The sequence below is a fragment of the Trematomus bernacchii genome, unplaced genomic scaffold, assembly GCF_902827165.1.
Source record: "Trematomus bernacchii unplaced genomic scaffold, fTreBer1.1, whole genome shotgun sequence".
NCBI classification, from domain to species: Eukaryota; Metazoa; Chordata; class Actinopteri; order Perciformes; family Nototheniidae; genus Trematomus; species Trematomus bernacchii.
The window spans coordinates 4,524,181-4,542,817 of record NW_022988007.1 but is presented as its reverse complement, the minus strand read 5'-3'; the positions used below and the strand labels follow the sequence as shown (position 1 = coordinate 4,542,817).

At 43.0% G+C, this 18,637-nt stretch overlaps 1 protein-coding gene across 7 annotated transcripts in view; it reads left to right on the top strand.

Moving 5' to 3' along the window:
• Nucleotides 1–18,637, top strand: part of amot (angiomotin) — a 69,009-nt gene that overhangs the window by 27,255 nt on the left and 23,117 nt on the right. For all 7 annotated transcript variants that reach the window (XM_034117292.1, XM_034117295.1, XM_034117294.1 and 4 more), the window contains 2 exons: nucleotides 975–1,067; nucleotides 1,218–1,363. In XM_034117292.1, the coding sequence (XP_033973183.1) occupies nucleotides 975–1,067; nucleotides 1,218–1,363 (239 nt within the window). The remainder of the gene's footprint in view (nucleotides 1–974; nucleotides 1,068–1,217; nucleotides 1,364–18,637) is intronic.

Sequence of the window (18,637 nt, the reverse complement as noted above, 5' to 3'; positions counted from 1 at the left end):
ACTTTGTATACTACAGAGTAGCTTGTGAATTTACTCCAGGTGGAACTAAAGTCTGATTTAACACTTGATTATATTTCACATCATTCATCCACATCTGTAAAGTAACTAAAGGTATTAAATACATGTAGTGGAGTCAAAGTACACCATTTACCTCTGACTTGTGTTTACTGCCAACCTAAAAGTACCTCAAAAATAGTAATCAATAATGTATTGAAAAGTTATTTGGCTGATTGTTTTATATTGGCTCAGCCAGGTTATATGGGATGCCCAGTCTACAGATGGGTCACTCATTTTGAAATATTAAACTTAGTTTTCTTTTCTAACATTTTTAATTTTTCATCCTCATGTAGAATGCTATTATGAAACACACATTTGGTGTACACACATTATAGCATAAAGAACATCTGATTTAATGTGAGGTAGGGAAATAATCATTTGAGTATAAGTATGTTTATATAAATATGTAATTTACAACAGCTGTAAGATGCTTGAAAAGCTTGAAAATGCACCTTGAAAATGCTTGAAAAGTGCTTGAATTTGACTTTGGAAAAGGTGTAAGAACCCTGTGAGAAGGTGTATTAAGCAAAAATGTGTTCATGTGTACTTTTACTACAGCCGTCACACCTTCCATGAATTAACCATTGTCTAGAATCAATCTTACCAACATTTATGTATTTCACAAAGAAATCTCCAAATGGCATGTCTATGATGTTGAGGTGTATGTGAGTCACTTTGGATAAGGAGTCTGCTAAATAACGTGTAAAAAAAAAAAAATACCTCAGCTCTAATCGAACACATAGTTCAAATGCTGCATGTATTATTACGCTTGTACTCACATTAACAGGCCTGTCGGGGGCAGTTACAATGTTTAGAAGTCACTTTGAACTCATACAGAGGTGCAATGTGCAGAAAAATATAAATGTTTGAGTTGTTGTCCGAACTCTGAGCTTGTGTGCGCGTGTTTTGTGTTAAAGAGCGCATGGAGACGGCCAATAAGCAGCTTGCCGCTAAAGAGTGCGATGGCTCAGAGGACAACCGCAAAACCATATCCCAACTGCTTGCACAGAGTGAGTAACACACACACACACACACACACACATACACACACACACACACACACACACACACACACACACACACACCAACATCCATCTGATTTGCATAACAATAACCTCTTTTTTTATGAGGAAAGACATTGTATTGTACCTGTGTTCAAGATAAGGAGACGCTCCGTGAGAAGGAGAAGCTGGAGATGGAGTTGAACGCATTGCGCTCCACCACGGACGACCAAAGGAGACACATCGAGATCAGAGACCAGGCGCTCAACAACGCACAGGCCAAAGTGGTCAAGCTGGAGGAGGAGGTAAGAGTATAACATGTCACTCTTACTGGAAATAATCCTGTTGGTTGGATTAACGCTTGTTGCCATTTAATTTGAATCAGGAAATTCAGACATAGAAACTCAGTTCCAACGGTGGTGGGACAACCAAGCAGGGACCACCTTCATTAAATGTATTAGGCTGAGTCTGTTCATAAAAAATCCCTATTTCAATTCCCATCATGATGTTTTCATGACTACAGGTAATAGAACATCAACAGTAGCATTGACATCTCATGCCAGACATAACTCATTGATTATATCTAAAGATGAACAATGAAAACTAAAGATTTCTGATTTCTGTAGTGAAACCAAACGTTTTGTTTATTTTATTGGAGGTGTAGAGGCTAAGCCAACACTTAAAGCCACTGAGGAACTGCTATCTTGTCGTAATTGACACAGTTAAAGTTGCCAGGTTAATAAAAGTCTGGCACAATGTTTCCAGTTGTCCACTGAGTCCATTTATTTTCTACATTAAACGTGCATCGCATTTCTGTCCCCATACAAAATTGACACATAACACAATAACTTAAGCAGTAAACTTTACCTCAGCTTGTGTGTTTTTTCTGACTTAAAGGGGACCTATCATGCAAAATGCACTTTTTTTATGTCTTTTATACATAAATATGTGTCCCCGGTGTGTCAGGGAACTCACAAAGTGTCAGAAAATAAAACCCTCTCTCTTTTCCTCAGTATGCAAATCTCTAAAACAGGGGTATAACGGAGCTGATACAGATTTGCCCCACGGCCCTATCAGAAACGTCGCAATCAGAAACAATGCCCGACGTGTTTTGGACGTAATATGGTCTTTGTTTACATTAGCAAGCATCGCTAACACTCAGAGCTTATGGAATGCCGTTTAATTGAAATAAATACATACATAATTAAATAAATACATATATAAATGAATATGCCTATGAAATAAATTCTGAAATAAATAAATAAATAAGGCGATAAATATATATAAATGCACATTTATTTATTTCATGGGACTTTTATTTCATAATGCCACATTTATTTATTTAAAGATACTTTTATTTCATAATCCCACATTTATTTATTTCAGTGGACTTTTATTTCATAATGCCACATTTATTTATTTCAAGAGACTTTTATTTAATAATGCCACATTTATTTATTTTATCCATCCATCCATCTTCTCCCGCTTATCCGTGGTCGGGTCGCGGGGGTAGCAGTTCCAGCAGAGAGCCCCAAACTTTCTTTTCCCTGGCCACATCAACCAGCTCTGACTGGGGGATCCCAAGGCGCTCCCAGGCCAGCGAAGAGATATAATCCCTCCACCTTGTAAGAGTCGAGAGGTACTGATAATTTATTCCGGCAAATTACTCAGACCTACTAATTAACCTAACCAAAGTTATTGAGTCTATGTAAGTTTGCTGCTTGGCTCAGATCCACCAACGTCAGCAAGATCTCACCTCTATTAACTCCCTGAAGAACCAGGTTCAATTAACTGCTGTTTCAATTCAGACGACCCCCTAAATCTGTTTAAGCGATCCCGAAGGATTTTGATATCAGTAAATGAGGTGTGAGTGTGGCAGTGTGCAATCTTACCTTTGAAGCAGGAGAGGAAAGTGTAGATGTCTTTTAAGTTGTCCCAATCCAAAAGGTGGGATCAGTTTATTTGAAGAAAAATAGGTCCAAACTAATACAGGGTTTTTACCTTCTCTAGTTACAACATTATAATCATACTAAACATATCATGCTGGGGTTATTTTCTAATCTAAAACCTTAATTCATAGTTCACCCATTAAAGTCTTCCGACAAAATCCAAAAGGAATTTCCTCGTGGTGGCGAAGGTTCTCTAATTAGTCCTAAAATCCCGACACATTTAAGAATGGTAGGTTTAAGAATCCCGACACATTTAAGAATGGTTGGTTTAAGAATCCCGACACATTTAAGAATGGTTGGTTAAAAAATCCCGACACATTTAAGAATGGTAGGTTTAAAAATCCCGACACATTTAAGAATGGTTGGTTTAAGAATCCCGACACATTTAAGAATGGTAGGTTTAAGAATCCCAACACATTTAAGAATGGTTGGTTTAAGAATCCCAACACATTTAAGAATGGTTGGTTTAAGAATCCCGTTCAAAACTTTCATCTAAACCAGGGGTTTTCAAAGTGTGGGAAGGTGAGCCTCCCCTCAGAGAACATAAGAACAGCCGCGCCCCCCCCTCCCAATTATTATTGCTATTATTATTATTATTATTATTGTTGTTGTTGCTATAATGCAGGGGTATTCAATTGCATTTCAAAGAGGTCCAGTAAGATAAAATGAAGACTGTTTCTCTCCTCTTGTCTCGTCTCTGTGTGTGTGTTTGAATCTATGGTGCTGACTCACTGACTGCACCGATTTGATTGGCTGAGTAGCGTCACCTCCTTAAAACATTAAACAATAACTTTTTAAAACATTTTTATCTTTATGTTTTAAACATATTGTATAAAACTCCCCCACTACTTGGACTATTCCTTGCACCCCTCTAGAATAAGCCTGAATGGTCTCAACCATATTGCATCAGTAACGTGCACTGTGTTGTTATAACAAGATTGCAACGACACTGGTAGCGATCGGACAATTGAGTGTTGTTCAGTGTGTTGTGGAACATGCGTGTGCGTGCATTAAAATATACCACACACCCAATTACAATAGCATGTGCAATTCACTACCCTGGAAGTTAATACAGTTGTTAAAGTTGGAACAGCCTGTGGACAGCCGTTCTTCCTTGCATGTCAGTCGCCGACACCTTCTTACAGAGGACAGGCAAATCTAGCTGCAGCACGACCCGTATATTTTCGCACACCGTGTTCTCAACACATATTTTTTAAACATTTTTTACATTTCCAACATCCTTATATGCTCCCGGCAACACACTGAACGTCAACTTTGCCTCCTTATTACACTCACCCCTACTTTAGTGGGAACAATGAGTCAGGAATAAACGCAGATCATCCTCTGGCTGCAGCCTTGACCGGCACTTGCTTTTGATCAAAGTCAATGCGGAAAACCCGCACTCACACAGGAGGTGAAGGGAATTAGCACTTTTACAGCCTTTTTGGCGAGGTGGGGGAACTCGGTCTCCACAGACAGCCAAAAGTGTGCAAGTGTCACTTTACTCGTCTTTTTCTCGTTGTTCTTTTTCTCACGCTGTGCCTCCCCTGAAGCTCTCTGGCGCCCCCCAGGGGAGGCGCGCCTCACACTTTGAACACCGCTGATCTAAACCATTCCCTCAGCATTCAATACACAGAGATTTAAGCAATTAAGAGTCCCCTCCAGGGTCTCCAAGAAGGCCGTATACTCTGAACTGCTGTTTGGTGCATAAGCACACACAACAGTCAGAGTTTTCCCCCCCATAACCCGCAGGCGTAGGGAGGCGACCCTCTCGTCCACTGGGGTAAACTCCAACAACGAAGCACCCAACCGGGGGCTTGTGAGTATCCCCACACCCGCCCGGTGCCTCACACCTTGAGCAACCCCGGAGAAGAATAGAGTCCAACCCCTATCCAGAAGTAAGGTTCCAGAGCCGACGCTGTGCGTAGAGGTGAGCCCAACCAGATCCAACTGGTAATGCTCCACCTCCCGCACAAGCTCCGGCTCCTTCCCCCGCAGAGAGGTGACGTTCCACGTCCCCAAAGCCAGCTTCTGTCACCCGGGTCTGGTCCGTCGAGACCCTCTGCTTTCACTGCCACCCTTCTGGCAGCGCACCCGACCCCATCGCTGTTTCCCGTAGGTGGTGGGCCCGCGGGACGGAGAAGCGGAGGTGTTGCCCACGTTGCAAGCCCGGCCACCAGACGCTCGCCGACGAGTCCTCCTTCTGGGCCTGGCTCCAGAAGGGGACCCCGGGCTTCCTCCGGGCCTGGTATCCTCACTTCCTGTGTCGTCTTTCATGAGGTCTTTTTGAACCAATCTTAGTCTGGCCCCTTGCCTGAGACCATGGGAGACCCTACCAGGAACACAAGGTTCCAGACAACACAGCCCCCAGGTTCATCAGGGCACACAAACCTCTCTACCACGGTAAGGTGCTGGTTCTTCAGAAAGGTTATTTATTTCAGGAGCCTTTTATTTCATAATGCCACATTTATTTATTTCAGGGGACCTGTATTTCTTAATGCCACATTTATTTATTTCATAATGCCACATTACATTTCCATTTCTTGTATTCAAATGAACGGGGCGTGGTTAGCTCACAGATCCAGCCCAAAGCAACAGCACCACAACACTGACTTAGCTCTTGTTTCACACTCCAGTACACTTAAGTGGTTTGCCAACCGCCAATAAACCAAACCGGTTCCGGTTCAAGAACCGTTCTTGTGCTTTGCTGGTGCTTAACTGGTTCTTCTCTGGTTCTGCCCCTTTTCCACCAAACCGGTTCCAGGGCTGGTTCCGGGCTAGAGCCTGATTTAGCTCTGATTCTTCCTGTTTCAGCCGCAGCCGAGCCGGCTCTAAGCACCGAAAACCGGTTCTTAGCTGACCCCACTCGGCTGACGGCAAGAACCAAGAACCATGCTCACGTCGGAGGGGGGCGAGATTAACCTGAGCAATAACAGTCCATGGCGAGTACGGCAAATATAAGTTGTAACAAGTAGTAGCGCTGCGCAAAGTGACCAGAACGCAACCACACACTTTATAAAACGACGCTGAAGTTGGCTTCCGATTCAGAGCTTCCGATTCGGCAGTAAAGGGGAAAGTTAAGGGACATTTAATTTACAGCGCTGAGCGAACAATCCTCCGTTTTTGTACCTCTTAAATCGCTGCATAGCCGATTTATTTGGACTAGATTATCCCAGAGAGTCTAAACATTCTTTATAACACAGTTTTAGATTTGTGAAACCTTTATTCTATTTGTGAAAATACAAAAAAGGGAGATTTCGCTGCTTTTTTCGCATCTAGACCACATTAGACCAGGTCCTGATCTAAAACCACTATACCTACACTCATCAAATCTGGACTAGACTATCCCAGAGAGTCTAAACATTCTTTATAACACAGTTTTAGATTTGTGAAACCTTCATTCTACTTGTGAAAATGCAAATAAGGGAAATTTGATTTTTCAACATTTGTATTGAGAAAGTCAGTGCAGAAGTCCACGTCTCTCCATTTCATTTTTTCGTCTGCATTATCATGTCTTCTTTTTCATTTCAAAACAAAAAATAATGGTTAACATGGTAACACACTCTTGAAATTGTGTTTTCAAAAGAAAATGACTGTTTTTCTTTCACTTTTCTTCTAACAGTGGATAGTGTGCTAGACTTCGAATCAGGGGGTAACAAGTTCGAGTCCCACTGCAGTCAGCATGTCGTTGTGTCCCTGGGCAAGACACTTCACCCCAAATTGCTCCTGTGGGGATTGTCCACAGTACTGAATGTATGCAAGTCGCTTTGGATAAAAGCGTCTAACAAATGACATGTAATGTAATAACTGGCCATACTTGATCTCTCCTAGTGCTTCTGCCAGTTGCATACCTCCGACTTTATCCAGAGCTGTTATTGTGGCCTGTGTTAGAAGAACCATAATTCAGCCATTAGTGTGCTTGTTCTTCATTTGAGCTATATACTAAGACATTTTCATAAAAAGCTTTCTGTCAATTCTTTGTCTCATTTATCAACATATAAATCATTTTCATGTATCTGCCACTAACACAGGCATGGGCAAACTAAGGCCCGCGGGCCATATACGGCCCGTTGAGCATTTCAATCCGGCCCGCCGAATATTGGTACAAAATTGTCCAAATTATAGTAAAGACCGCATTCATTTTGCCTTTTTCCTGCAATACCCGGCATTTCAGTTGATCCCACTAGATGGAGCACTCTAGACACAACCGGCAAGATCTAAGAACCAAATACGTCACGCTTACTTTGGAGGGGGTCGAGATTAACCTGAGCAATAACAGTTCATGGCGAGTACAGCGAATACAAGTTGTAACAAGCAGTAGCGCTGAGCAAAGTGACTAGAACGCGACCACACACTTATATAAAGTCAGGCAACACTAACCAGGCTTAGTGTGAATCTGTTTATTTTTACCTTACTTTAATGACCATCCGTTCACTGTTATTGACCATTGTGAAGAGGCAGACGTTTTCCTTTTATTTTGTATTATTGCAGCTATCGGATGGAATCAATACATGGGCTACATGTGGCAAGTAAAATCATAACGAAAACTACGCCGGTAAAATGTGTCTGTAGAAAACGGCTTATGCCACAATATGATAGCAACAAGTAGTCAAGATAGTCTGATTAGCTTTGGTTGCTATGCTAACATCACCTGTAGAATGCCAGAGAAACTTTCATAAAAGCATTGTGATGCCAAACAGCATCAATTCAGACTGAAACACATTCACTTATGGGGATGGGGGATATTTATCAGCTGCTTGTGTGACAGTCGGACAGTGAATACTTTACAGCGGCCGCTGCCGTGAGTAGACTAAACTCCGGTGGACGAGCAGCACTGCAGCGGTCGGTAATGCCGCTGAACCACATTAATGAACAATGAACCACGGCACTCTGGAGAAAGGTATAAGGTTGGAGAAGTAGTTATTTAATTTAATCTGGCTTCGTATGATTAACCTGTTAAGCCCCAAAGACCCCGTCGGCGGGTCTTTTTTTTTTCCACAAATAAAAAAAAAATATATATTTTATTTTATTTTTTATTAATTTTTTTAATTTTAATTTTTTTTCTTTGGATGGAATGAATATCTATGGTGATAATTCAATGTAATACACAATTTTTATAGTCTGGTACCTGAAAAAGGTCAAATGGCACTGATGGAACCAGATTGTACGCAAATGTGCCCGAAAGCTTATTCCGCCTGGAACTTTTTTTTGCTAAACCTCTCTAAAAAGGTCAAATTTTACTTGTTTTGCCTCAATCTTGATACAGGGTACTTATTATATGTTATAGTTTGGATTTCTAAAGCTTTTAGTCTACCATCCCATCATTCAAGGGTGGTTTTCACTATAAGTAATGTTTTTTCTTTAGGCGGAGGTAAGAATTTACCTTTTTTTGCTATGTTCCATCTGAATTTACTCTGACTGAGAAAAATCTATATTGATTCTGACACTTCTACATCCAACTCACAGATGTAACCTTGCTTTGATAAAATAAATTATTCATATAACCCTTTTAGAAGTTAAGCTGTAGTCATTTGTTTTGGGCATGTCATTTTCGAGCCTGAAACCTGAAAAACAGGCTCGGGGCTTAACAGGTTAAAAACTACCCGACGCAGTCCTCTATTGATGTTGTTGTGAGCGGTGTTTCTGAAAAAATCAGCGACGTAAAACGCTGTGTGGGTCAAAGAAGGCACGTAAACGGTTACATCATGACGCAAACGATGACGCAATGACGCAATAATTCACCTTTGAACCTAATTCACCTTTGAACCTGCATCTGTAACAATGAGTGGGCCAAAAAAAAGAAAAGTCGACAATGAGTGCTGAGTGTTTAATGAGGAGTGGACAGCTAAATATTTTTTCACCGATCTGCTACTGGCCCGGCCCGTCTGTCAAATTCTAAAACACATAGTGGCCCCTGAGCCAAAAAGTTTGCCCACCCCTGCACTAACACCTGCCATAATTTCAGACCCTGCTCTTCCTCTCCTTCCCACCATTTGCCCTCATCGTGTTCCTACCTTTGCAGGCAGACGTTTTGTATTATAGCAGCTATCGGATGGAATCAATACAAGGGCTGCACAGGTTGTCATGTCCGATCACAATCAATCAATCAATGTTTATTTATATCACAAATGTTACATTTGTCTCAGTGGGCTTCACAGTTTGTACAGAATATCAGTATGACAATACGACACCCTCTGTCCTTAGACCCTCACATCGTACAATGAAAAACTTCCGGAGAAAACCCACAGTTTAAAGGGGAAAATGGGAGAAACCTCAGGGAGAGCAACAGAGGAGGGATCCCTCTCCCAGGATGGACAGATGTGCAATAGATGCCGTGTAAATTGAAAAGATAATACATTTACAACATAGGTAGTCCAAATGTTTGGAAATGCATGTGTCTATAATAAGAAGATTAATCCACGAGGATATCCATCCAGGACTCATGATCCAGGACCACAGGCACAGCCACGACTCAAGATCCAGGGCTCGCGATCCAGGACTCAGGACCACAGCAACAGGATCAGCCACGACTCAGGATCCCGGCGTAGATAGACACCAAAAAGAAATTTGGGGAAGCTGGGTTATTCCGAACATGAGAGTACACAGGTACAGACAGAGAGAAGGAAGAAGTAAGGTGTCCCCCGACAAACTAAGCCTATAGCAGCAAAACTAGGGGCTGAATCTAATCAGCCCTAACTAGTAAGCTTTATCAAAAAGGAAGGTCTTAAGCACACTCTTAAAAATGGATAGGGTGTCTGCCGCCCGAACACAAACTGGAAGCTGATTCCACAAATGTGGAGCTTGATAAGAAAAGGCTCTGGCTCCCATTGTACTTTTAGAGACTCTAGGAACAACCAACAACCCTGCATTCTTGGAACGCAATGATCTAGTAGGACAGTAGGGTATAATTAGTTATTTAAGGTAAGATGGCGCCTGCCCATTAAGGGCTTTGTAGGCGAGAAGAAGAATTTTAAATTCTATCCTGTGTTCTATAGAGAGCCAGTGTAAGGCAGCCAGAACAGGAGTAATGTGGTCCCTTTTCCTAACTCTGGTTAGTACACGTGCTGCAGCATTTTGAATCAGCTGAAGCGACTTAACTGACTTCTTGGTACACCCTGATAATAAAGACTTACAATAATCCAGCCTTGAAGTAACAAATGCATGGACTAGTTTCTCTGCATCGTTTTGAGGCAAGATATGCCTGATTTTTGCAATGTTACGTAGATGGAAGTAGGCGGTCCTTGAGATTGATTTTATGTGGGCGTTAAAGGATAAATCAAGATTCCTTACAGTCTCACTGGAGGCCAAATTAATGCCATCCATATTTAGTATATCTTTAGATAATTTGGCCGTGTTTAACATCAAAAAGTTTAAAGTCATCCATGTTTTTAAGTCCTTGAGGCAGTCTTGAATTTTATTTAGATTATTAATTTCATCAGGCTTGATTGATAAATATAGTTGAGTATCATCCGCATAACAATGAAAATGTACAGAATGATTCCTTATAATATAACGGAAGCATATATAATGTGAACAAAATAAAAAATGATTAAAAGCAACACGATCATCGGCCCGACGTAGTCCCCCGTTGTTTTTGAGCAGCGTTTGGGAGAAAATCAGAGACGTAAACGGTAACGTCGTGACGCAGCAGCGAGAGCACCAGTCGAGCTCTGAATGGTGGAAACAAGTGGTGCTACAGAGAAGAACCAGTTCAGCAACAGAAAAGCACAAGAACGGTTCTTGAACCGGAACCGGTTTGGTGGAAAAGTAGCATAGTGTTTATTGGCGGTTGGCAAACCACTTTAAGAGTACTGAAGTGTGAAACAAGAGCTAAGCCAGTGTTGTGGTGCTGTTGCTTTGGGCTGGATCTGTGAGCTAACCACGCCCCGTTCATTTGAATATAAGATATGGAAATGTAATGTGGCATTATGAAATACAAGTCCCCTGAAATAAATACATGTGGCATTATTAAATACAAGTCCCCTGAATTAAATAAATGTGGCATTATGAAATAAAAGTCCCCTGAAATAAATAAATGTGGCATTATGAAATAAAAGTCTCTTGAAATAAATAAATGTGGCATTATGAAATAAAAGTCTCTTGAAATAAATAAATGTGGCATTATGAAATAAAAGTCCCCTGAAATAAATAAATGTGGCATTATGAAATAAAAGTCCCATGAAATAAATAAATGTGTATTTAAATGTACATTTATATATATTTATTGCTTTATTTATTTATTTCAGAATGTATTTCATAACCTTATTTACATATTTAAATATATATGTATTTATTTAATTATTTATGTATACATTTATTTATTTAATTTTGGCTTAAACGGCATTCCATAAGAGCTAAGCTGTACTGAAAGCAGGATATAAAAAGATGGATTTAGGAATTTCCCCTCGATTCTATTGGCTCTCACGGTTCCAAAGTGGCGTCAATCATCAAAATCGACCGATGGGTTCCAGAGATATGGCAAATACACCCAAATTACCCCAGAGGTGTTTTTCTTTTTCTGAACCTCTCTAAAAAGGTCAAATGTCACTTGTTTTGCATCAATCTTGATACAGGGTACTTATTATGTTATAGTTTGGATTCCTAAAGCTTTTTGTCGACTATCCCATCATTCAAGGGTGGTTTTCACTATAAGTAATGTTTTTTTTTGGACGGAAACTATAATTTAAAATGTTTTACTATGTTCAATCTGAATTTACTTTAAAAATAAAAACATCTATATTGATTCTGACTTTTCTACATCCAACTCACAGGTGTATCATTGCTTTGAGAAAAAAGATTATTATTTTACCCCTTTTAGAAGTGAAGATATAGTCATTTTTTCTGGGCATGTCATTTTCGAGCCTGAAACCTGAAAAACAGGTTCATGGCTTAACAGGTTAAAGTCATGATTGTACTGCCTGTTCAGCAATTTAGATCCAGAGATCCTATCCACTGCAACAGAAAAAAGCTCCATGTTCACATTGCTGCCATGTCCACTTCCATTTAAAGGACCATTGATGACTCATCTCAACACTGTTCTTATAGCATGAAGGCCATGTGCACAGAACATTTTGCTTGATTTATGAAAGAGCAGTAGCAAAATGTTCTGTAGCTACTAGCATTTGCTTCTTTGTGAAGACCTCTGGAAGAGGATAACAGTTATTTTCCTATAGACCAGATACTTCTATCCCAAATAAGGAACAACCTTTTTCTGTCATGTGGTTCATAAAAAAAGTAGTTATTTTTCCTGTAATGCTTAACGTAAGCATGGGATCTTCTCAGCAGAATGTAGCTGAACTTCCATGAGCCAAAATTGTATGACCTCACTTCCGTTTGTGAAGTTGACTTGCACTGGAATACAGCCATCATTTCCGGCCCCTGTTCATACACATGTCTGAGGGGGAGTTTGTTGTTTAGGTCTTGATGGCTCAGTTGTTTGTTCTAACTCCTCATTTGATTTATTTATATGGAGCAAAGTGAGATGTTGTTGTACACAAGCTTTACAGATTAAGCGTTCTAAAACTAATTCCTTTCTCCTTAAGCTTCTTTCCATTGAACTGTTGACATTGTTCAAAAGGGTGAACTGCAATGACAAACTAAGCTCTCCTGTGATTTTGAGCCGTTTGTTGTTTTATATCCAACCGTATTCATAGTTATTACTGTAGTGACAAAACTATTTATTTTCACTCTGTTATTTGATTGTGGCTGGAAATTGTTTGAAGATTTTCTAGCAACGGAATTTTGTGATACAGCCTCAATATTTCCAAAGATCGGGTCAGAAAGGACTCGCAAATGCTTTTCAATTAATTCAACCAAGTCAATGAAACTAGCTCTGTTATTTGATGTTATGAACTTCCGTTCTCCATTGTTCCCTGAGTTTGTTTGGTACCTTTGAAAGAACCATTCTCATGTTGGACGGCAAATCCAACTCCTACATGTAATGAAGCTCTTCCATTACATTAACACATCCTCTAAGGCAGGGGTGTCCAAACCTTTTTCACTGAAGGCCACATTCAGAAAAATATACGAAGGGCTAGGCCGCTCACTAGAAGTATATTGCCTCATATGTTATAAGTTAGAAAAATAAATCAAATTTAGTTCAATTATGGTTGATATTGAGGAAAAAACACACATCTCTCCGTAGGGTTTCATTTATTGTGTTGGCAGCTCATTCCTTAAAACAGAGGCTCAGATTGCTTATAAGAGGAAATATGAAGGGTATAAACCAGTGGTTCTCAACTGGTGGGTCGCAACCCAAAAGTGGGTCGCGGACCCATTTCGAGTGGGAAAAAATGTGAAAAAGACATTTGGAATATTTTTTTTTTTGGGGAGAAAAGTCAACATTTTATTTTGAAGGCCCGATTTTCTAACGCTGTGCATGCAGTAGGTGTTGGACTGGAAGTGCCGGAGACCATAAACGGTTTTGAAAACATCTGTCACGTAGTGATCATCTTCTCAATAAAACATCTTTGCTGATGGTTTTTCAGTCTTCTAGCCAATCAGAATCAAGATTGTTGCCGGAAGTCCCCACGGAGAATAACTTTGCGGTAGAACTACTCTTTATAACTCACTCCATAGTGAGACTATCAGAGCAGCCCTCCATGCCCTCCGAGGCTTCGGAGGAGATAAAGGAAAGTGCTGCTGGATGCCCCAATCAGCCCGGACGGGCTGTTCGGACCCCAGTTCCACGCCATGGTGGAGTCCATGAAAACTGCCGCGGAACAGGGCAGCATGTCAGCTGGCTCCAGCCTGCTGAGCACCCCCAGCGCCAGCGCCCGCAGCACCCGCCACGGCGTCAGGGCTCGCTACAGAAGCCTGCTGATTTTAATCTATCGGTTAATAAACTGCAGAGCTCGCTAATTAAGCCGGCTCTGGCGTGGCTCGTCGCCATGACGACCACAGAACATCTCGAGCATGTGCGCCCGCTCTCAGAGTGTTTCTCAGAGTGTTTCTCAGAGTGAGCGAGTGTGTCTGATGGACAGATGGATGAGCAGGCTGATCAGCAGAGGGTACACTCTGCAATTCGCCTCTCCCCCCCCACAGTTCAATGGGATACAGGAAACACTCCTGTCATCCCAGGAACAGTGTCTTGCGCTCCATTCAGAGCTGCAGGAACTCCTGTTGAAAAAGGCTATTTCCAGGGTTCCTCAAAGGGAGGAAAATCAGGGGTTTTTACTCCCGTTATTTTTCTAATCCCGAAAAAGACTGGGGGAATGAGACCCATCCTCGATCTGGCAGTATTCCACATGTTGACGATCAAACAGGTGCTGGAATGTGTTCACCAGGACAACTGGTTCACTTCCACCTGAAGGATGCATACTCCACGTACCCATCATCCCGAAACACAGGAAATTCCTGCGTTTCTCATTTCAGGGAATATCAGACCAGACAATCGTCTGCCGTTCGGATATTCCCTGGCTCCTCGCATTTTTTCAAAGTGTGTGGAGAAGGCTGGAGCCACTACACAGAGGAGGGATGAGAGTGTGGTTTTATCTGGACGACCTGTATTGCTGGCTCGCTCCAGGGAGGAAGTCACTTTACAGACGTTACATCTCGTATCGCATCTGTCAAAGCCTGGGTTTCATAGTAAATTGGAAGAAGAGCTGTCCCCTTCCCTCTCAGACAATCATTTATCTGGGAGTGGAATTAAACTCAGCCAGCATGAGAGCGCGGCTCTCGCGGCAGCGAGTGGAGAAACTGACAGCTCTCCTCCGGCGTGTCACAACCCGCACACCCCTCTCCGTGACGCAGCTGCTCGGCGTTGGCATCAGCTGGTCACGTGGTGATCCCCCTGGGTCTCTTCCAACAGGGGGAGACTCCAGAGGTGGTTCATTCCCTGCAGAAGCCTGCTGTTTTTAACCTATTGGGTTATAAACTGCAGAGCTCGCGGCATTCCTCTGTCCCAGATGCCTCCTACACACGGTCATAGTAAACCCACGAGCACCGTTATAACGCCTCGTGTGGACAGCACTGCACACACCACTACTCATCCCCTGAGCATGTAGCGCCTCATGATGAGAGCCGAAGTGAAATGCAGCGTGTGGAGGCTCCCTCGCAGCCCTTTCGCCTCACGGGCAGCGGCGGCGAGGGCAATGGCGTGGCTCGTCACCATGACGACCATTACAGCACATCACAGAGAAGCCAGAACGGGGGAATGAGACCCATCCTTGATCTGTCAGTATTCCACATGCTGACGATCAAACGGGTGCTGGAATGTGTTCACAAGGACGACTGGTTCACTTCCATAGACCTGAAGCCTGCACATACTTCCATGTAGCCTACCCATCATCCCGAAACACAGGAAATCCCTGCGTTTCTCATTTCAGGGAATATCAGACCAGACAATCGTCTGCCGTTCAGATATTCCCTGGCTCCTCGCACATTTTCAAAGTGTGTAGAGAAGGCTGGAGCCACTACACAGAGGAGGGATGAGAGTGTGGTTCTGGATCTGGACGACCTGCTATTGCGGGCTCGCTCCAGGGAGGAAGTTGCTTACAGACGGTACATCTCGTATTGCATCTGTCAAGCCTGGGTTTTTTCATACATTGGAAGAAGATCTGTCCTCTTCCCTCCCACACAATCATTTATCTGGGAGTGGAATTAAACTCAGCCAGCATGAGAGCGCGGTTCCCGCGGCAGAGAGTGGAGAAACTGACAGCTCTCCTCCGGCGTGTCACATCCCGCAGCGTGGTGACAGCCCTCTCCGTGATACAGCTGCTCAGCATGACGTCAGCTGGTCACGTGGTGATCCCCCTGGGTCTCCCCCACAGGAGGAGACTCCAGAGGTGGTTCATTCGCCTGCGCATCGACCCTGTGCGTCAGAGGTAAATGTGCTGGAGCTGCTCTCCGTTTTGGGGAGTATTCCAGCACTTCGCCCCGTTGCTGTACAATCAAACATGTGTTGATTCGCACAGACAACAGGCCACGGCAGCCTACCTCAATCGCCAGGGAGGAGTACGATCTGCGCAGCTTCTGGACGCAGCCAGGCGGCTGCTGTTCTGGGCGCGCACACACGTTGCTCTCCATCAGAGCAATGTATATTCCCGGCGAATTGAACAGAGGGGCTCGCAGAGCGCAGGATCACCCCCCTCTGGGGGTAGACGCGTTTGCACATCGGCCGTGGCCCAGGGTGCTGTTATACGGTTTTCCCACCAGTTCCGCTGACCCCTCGGTTCCCGGACCGAGTGCGGGAGAAGCGGCTATCAGCGGTCCTGATAGCCCCGGAGCGCACGGGAGCGTCCTGGTTTCCATGCCTACAGCGTACGCTGTCAGGCAGACCGTGAGAAATTCCGTTGCACGGGGACGCTCTCTCCCAGGCGGAGGGAGCGATCAGCAGCCACCCAGCCGTTTTATGCGAGGAGTACAGAGACTCAGACCTGTGTCACGCACACTGGCGGGTCACGCGCACTGGCGTCTCAGTGGGATTTGGATGTTACGTGCACTAAGCAAAGCCCCATTTGAACCTTTAGATCAGGTTCCCCTTAAACTGTTATCAGCCAAAGTAGTAGGCTATTACTTTTGGCTCTATCAGCGAAAAGGGTGAGTGATTTGTCTGCTCTCTCTGTGGCTCCGTCATGTTTCCGGATCCAAGGAGATGGCAGTTCAGCTGTTTTACGCCCTAACCCGGCTTTTATGCCAAAGGTCATCACAAGCTCTTTTAGGTCAAGAGTGATCACCTTGGATGGCTTCTTTCCTCCCCCTCACAGGTCGGAGGAGGAAGCAGAGGTGGGGACTCGAGTCACATGACTTGACTCGAGTCAGACTCGAGTCGCATATTTTTTGACTTGAGACTTGCTTGACTAACATTGATAAAAGACTTGACTTGACTTTGACTTGGTATTCATGTCTTGAGACTTGACTTAAGCTTGAGACAGATGACTTGAAAGGACTTGTCTGTTTAAAATTAAATATTTGCGTTTGTTTTTGTAGTGAGATATTACGTTTAGTTTTTTCGAAAAACGTGATTGGGTGATTATAGCGCCATGCGCGCAAACCTGGCAACCCACTAGACGGCAGGAGCGTCAGTTAACATGGCAGCGGCTAGCGTTACTCCAAAAATAGTGAAGTTTGGATTCAAGGATTATGTTGTCGATGACGCTAATAAGAAGAGAACAGCGGTATGCAGGGTCTGCAGCATAAAGATCAGTGACACGACCACCAAAACATCCAACTTCATTCGTCTCTACAAAAAAACCCACAGAGAAAGGTGCGTGAATGTGTTGTGTTAGCTAGAAAGCTAACGTTAAGTTTAAGCTACGTTACACTTGGTTTCAAATCGATTAAGCATTGCAAAGAGAAGACAAAACGGTAAATGAACACTAGAACCGCCAAGGGATTCATTTTGACTAACCCCGATACTGACGGGCTGTCAGGAGAGGGGGAGAGAGAGAGAGAGGAAAAGAGATGCCTCGTTTATTTTCCCTGTGTTATTATCAGAAGTTACTGTAAACTGTTGAATAATGTAGTTCATCTACTTTTAGTAGTTTGTTTAAATGTTTTAATTATGTTGTTTTTGTTTGTAGAAGTGCATCATTCCTTGATTTATTGTAAAATGAATCTGAACTTTTTGATCTGTTATGATGATAAACTGAAGCCATTTCTAAATTAACCCAATTAAGTGAGTTTTAAATCGTCCTACTTAGTTTATAAGGAAATGATGAAGAGGAACAAATTAAATGATTTGAAAATGATATCTATGTAGGTGCTGACGCTGTTGGCGGTTCTAGTGTTAACAGAAATTTTAATTAAATATGTGTAATGGCAAATGCCATATACGATTTTCTTACCTGGAATTCTGCCTTTTTGAACAGACTTTTTGACTGAGTCATAGCTATATTGTCTGCAGTTCTAGGGTTAATATTAATCGAATATGATTGTCATCGGTCTAAATTAGATTTCAAATGATTAACTGTGTATGTAATGAAGATCATAGTGTGGGTTACATCCATTTTCATAACCACTGTCTTTTAACTGATTTAAATGCGGAAACTGGACTTATTCATCAGAATTTCGTATGACTTGACTTGACTTGACCTGAGCAATGACTTTACTTGACTTGCTTGACTCTCACCACAGAGACTTGAGACTTGCTCATGACTTGCACATGTAGGACTTACTCCCACCTCTGGGAGGAAGCCACATCTCATCTCCTCTGTCCCGTGCGCGCGCTGTCCTGCTATGTGGCGTGCACGGCTGCTTTGCGCCGTTCCCAGCGCCTGGTTGTGCATTACAGAGAGCGCTCATTCGGGCAGCCTCTGTCTGCACAACGGCTGTCACACTGGCTGTGTCACAGGCATATGTCTCCTCTGGGGTGGATCCCCTGGGGAACATCAGTGCGCACTCCACCAGAGGAATTTCCTCCTCCACGGCTTTGCACGGAGGAATGTCAGTGGAAGACATTTGCACTGCTGCATCTTGGTCTTCCGTCTGTTCATTTTTTCTATTTTATTTGAGGGATGTCTCCCTTTCCTCTCGGACACACCCTGTACTGAGTGTCTTGTCAGAGTGACGGACCGTCTACACAGCAGCGTTAAAAAAATCTTGAAACGCTTCTGCCCATTCACTTTGAATGGGGTGACGTCACTTTCCCTCACTTTTCGCCGAACTGCATTGTGGGCAGGCGAGCGGAGA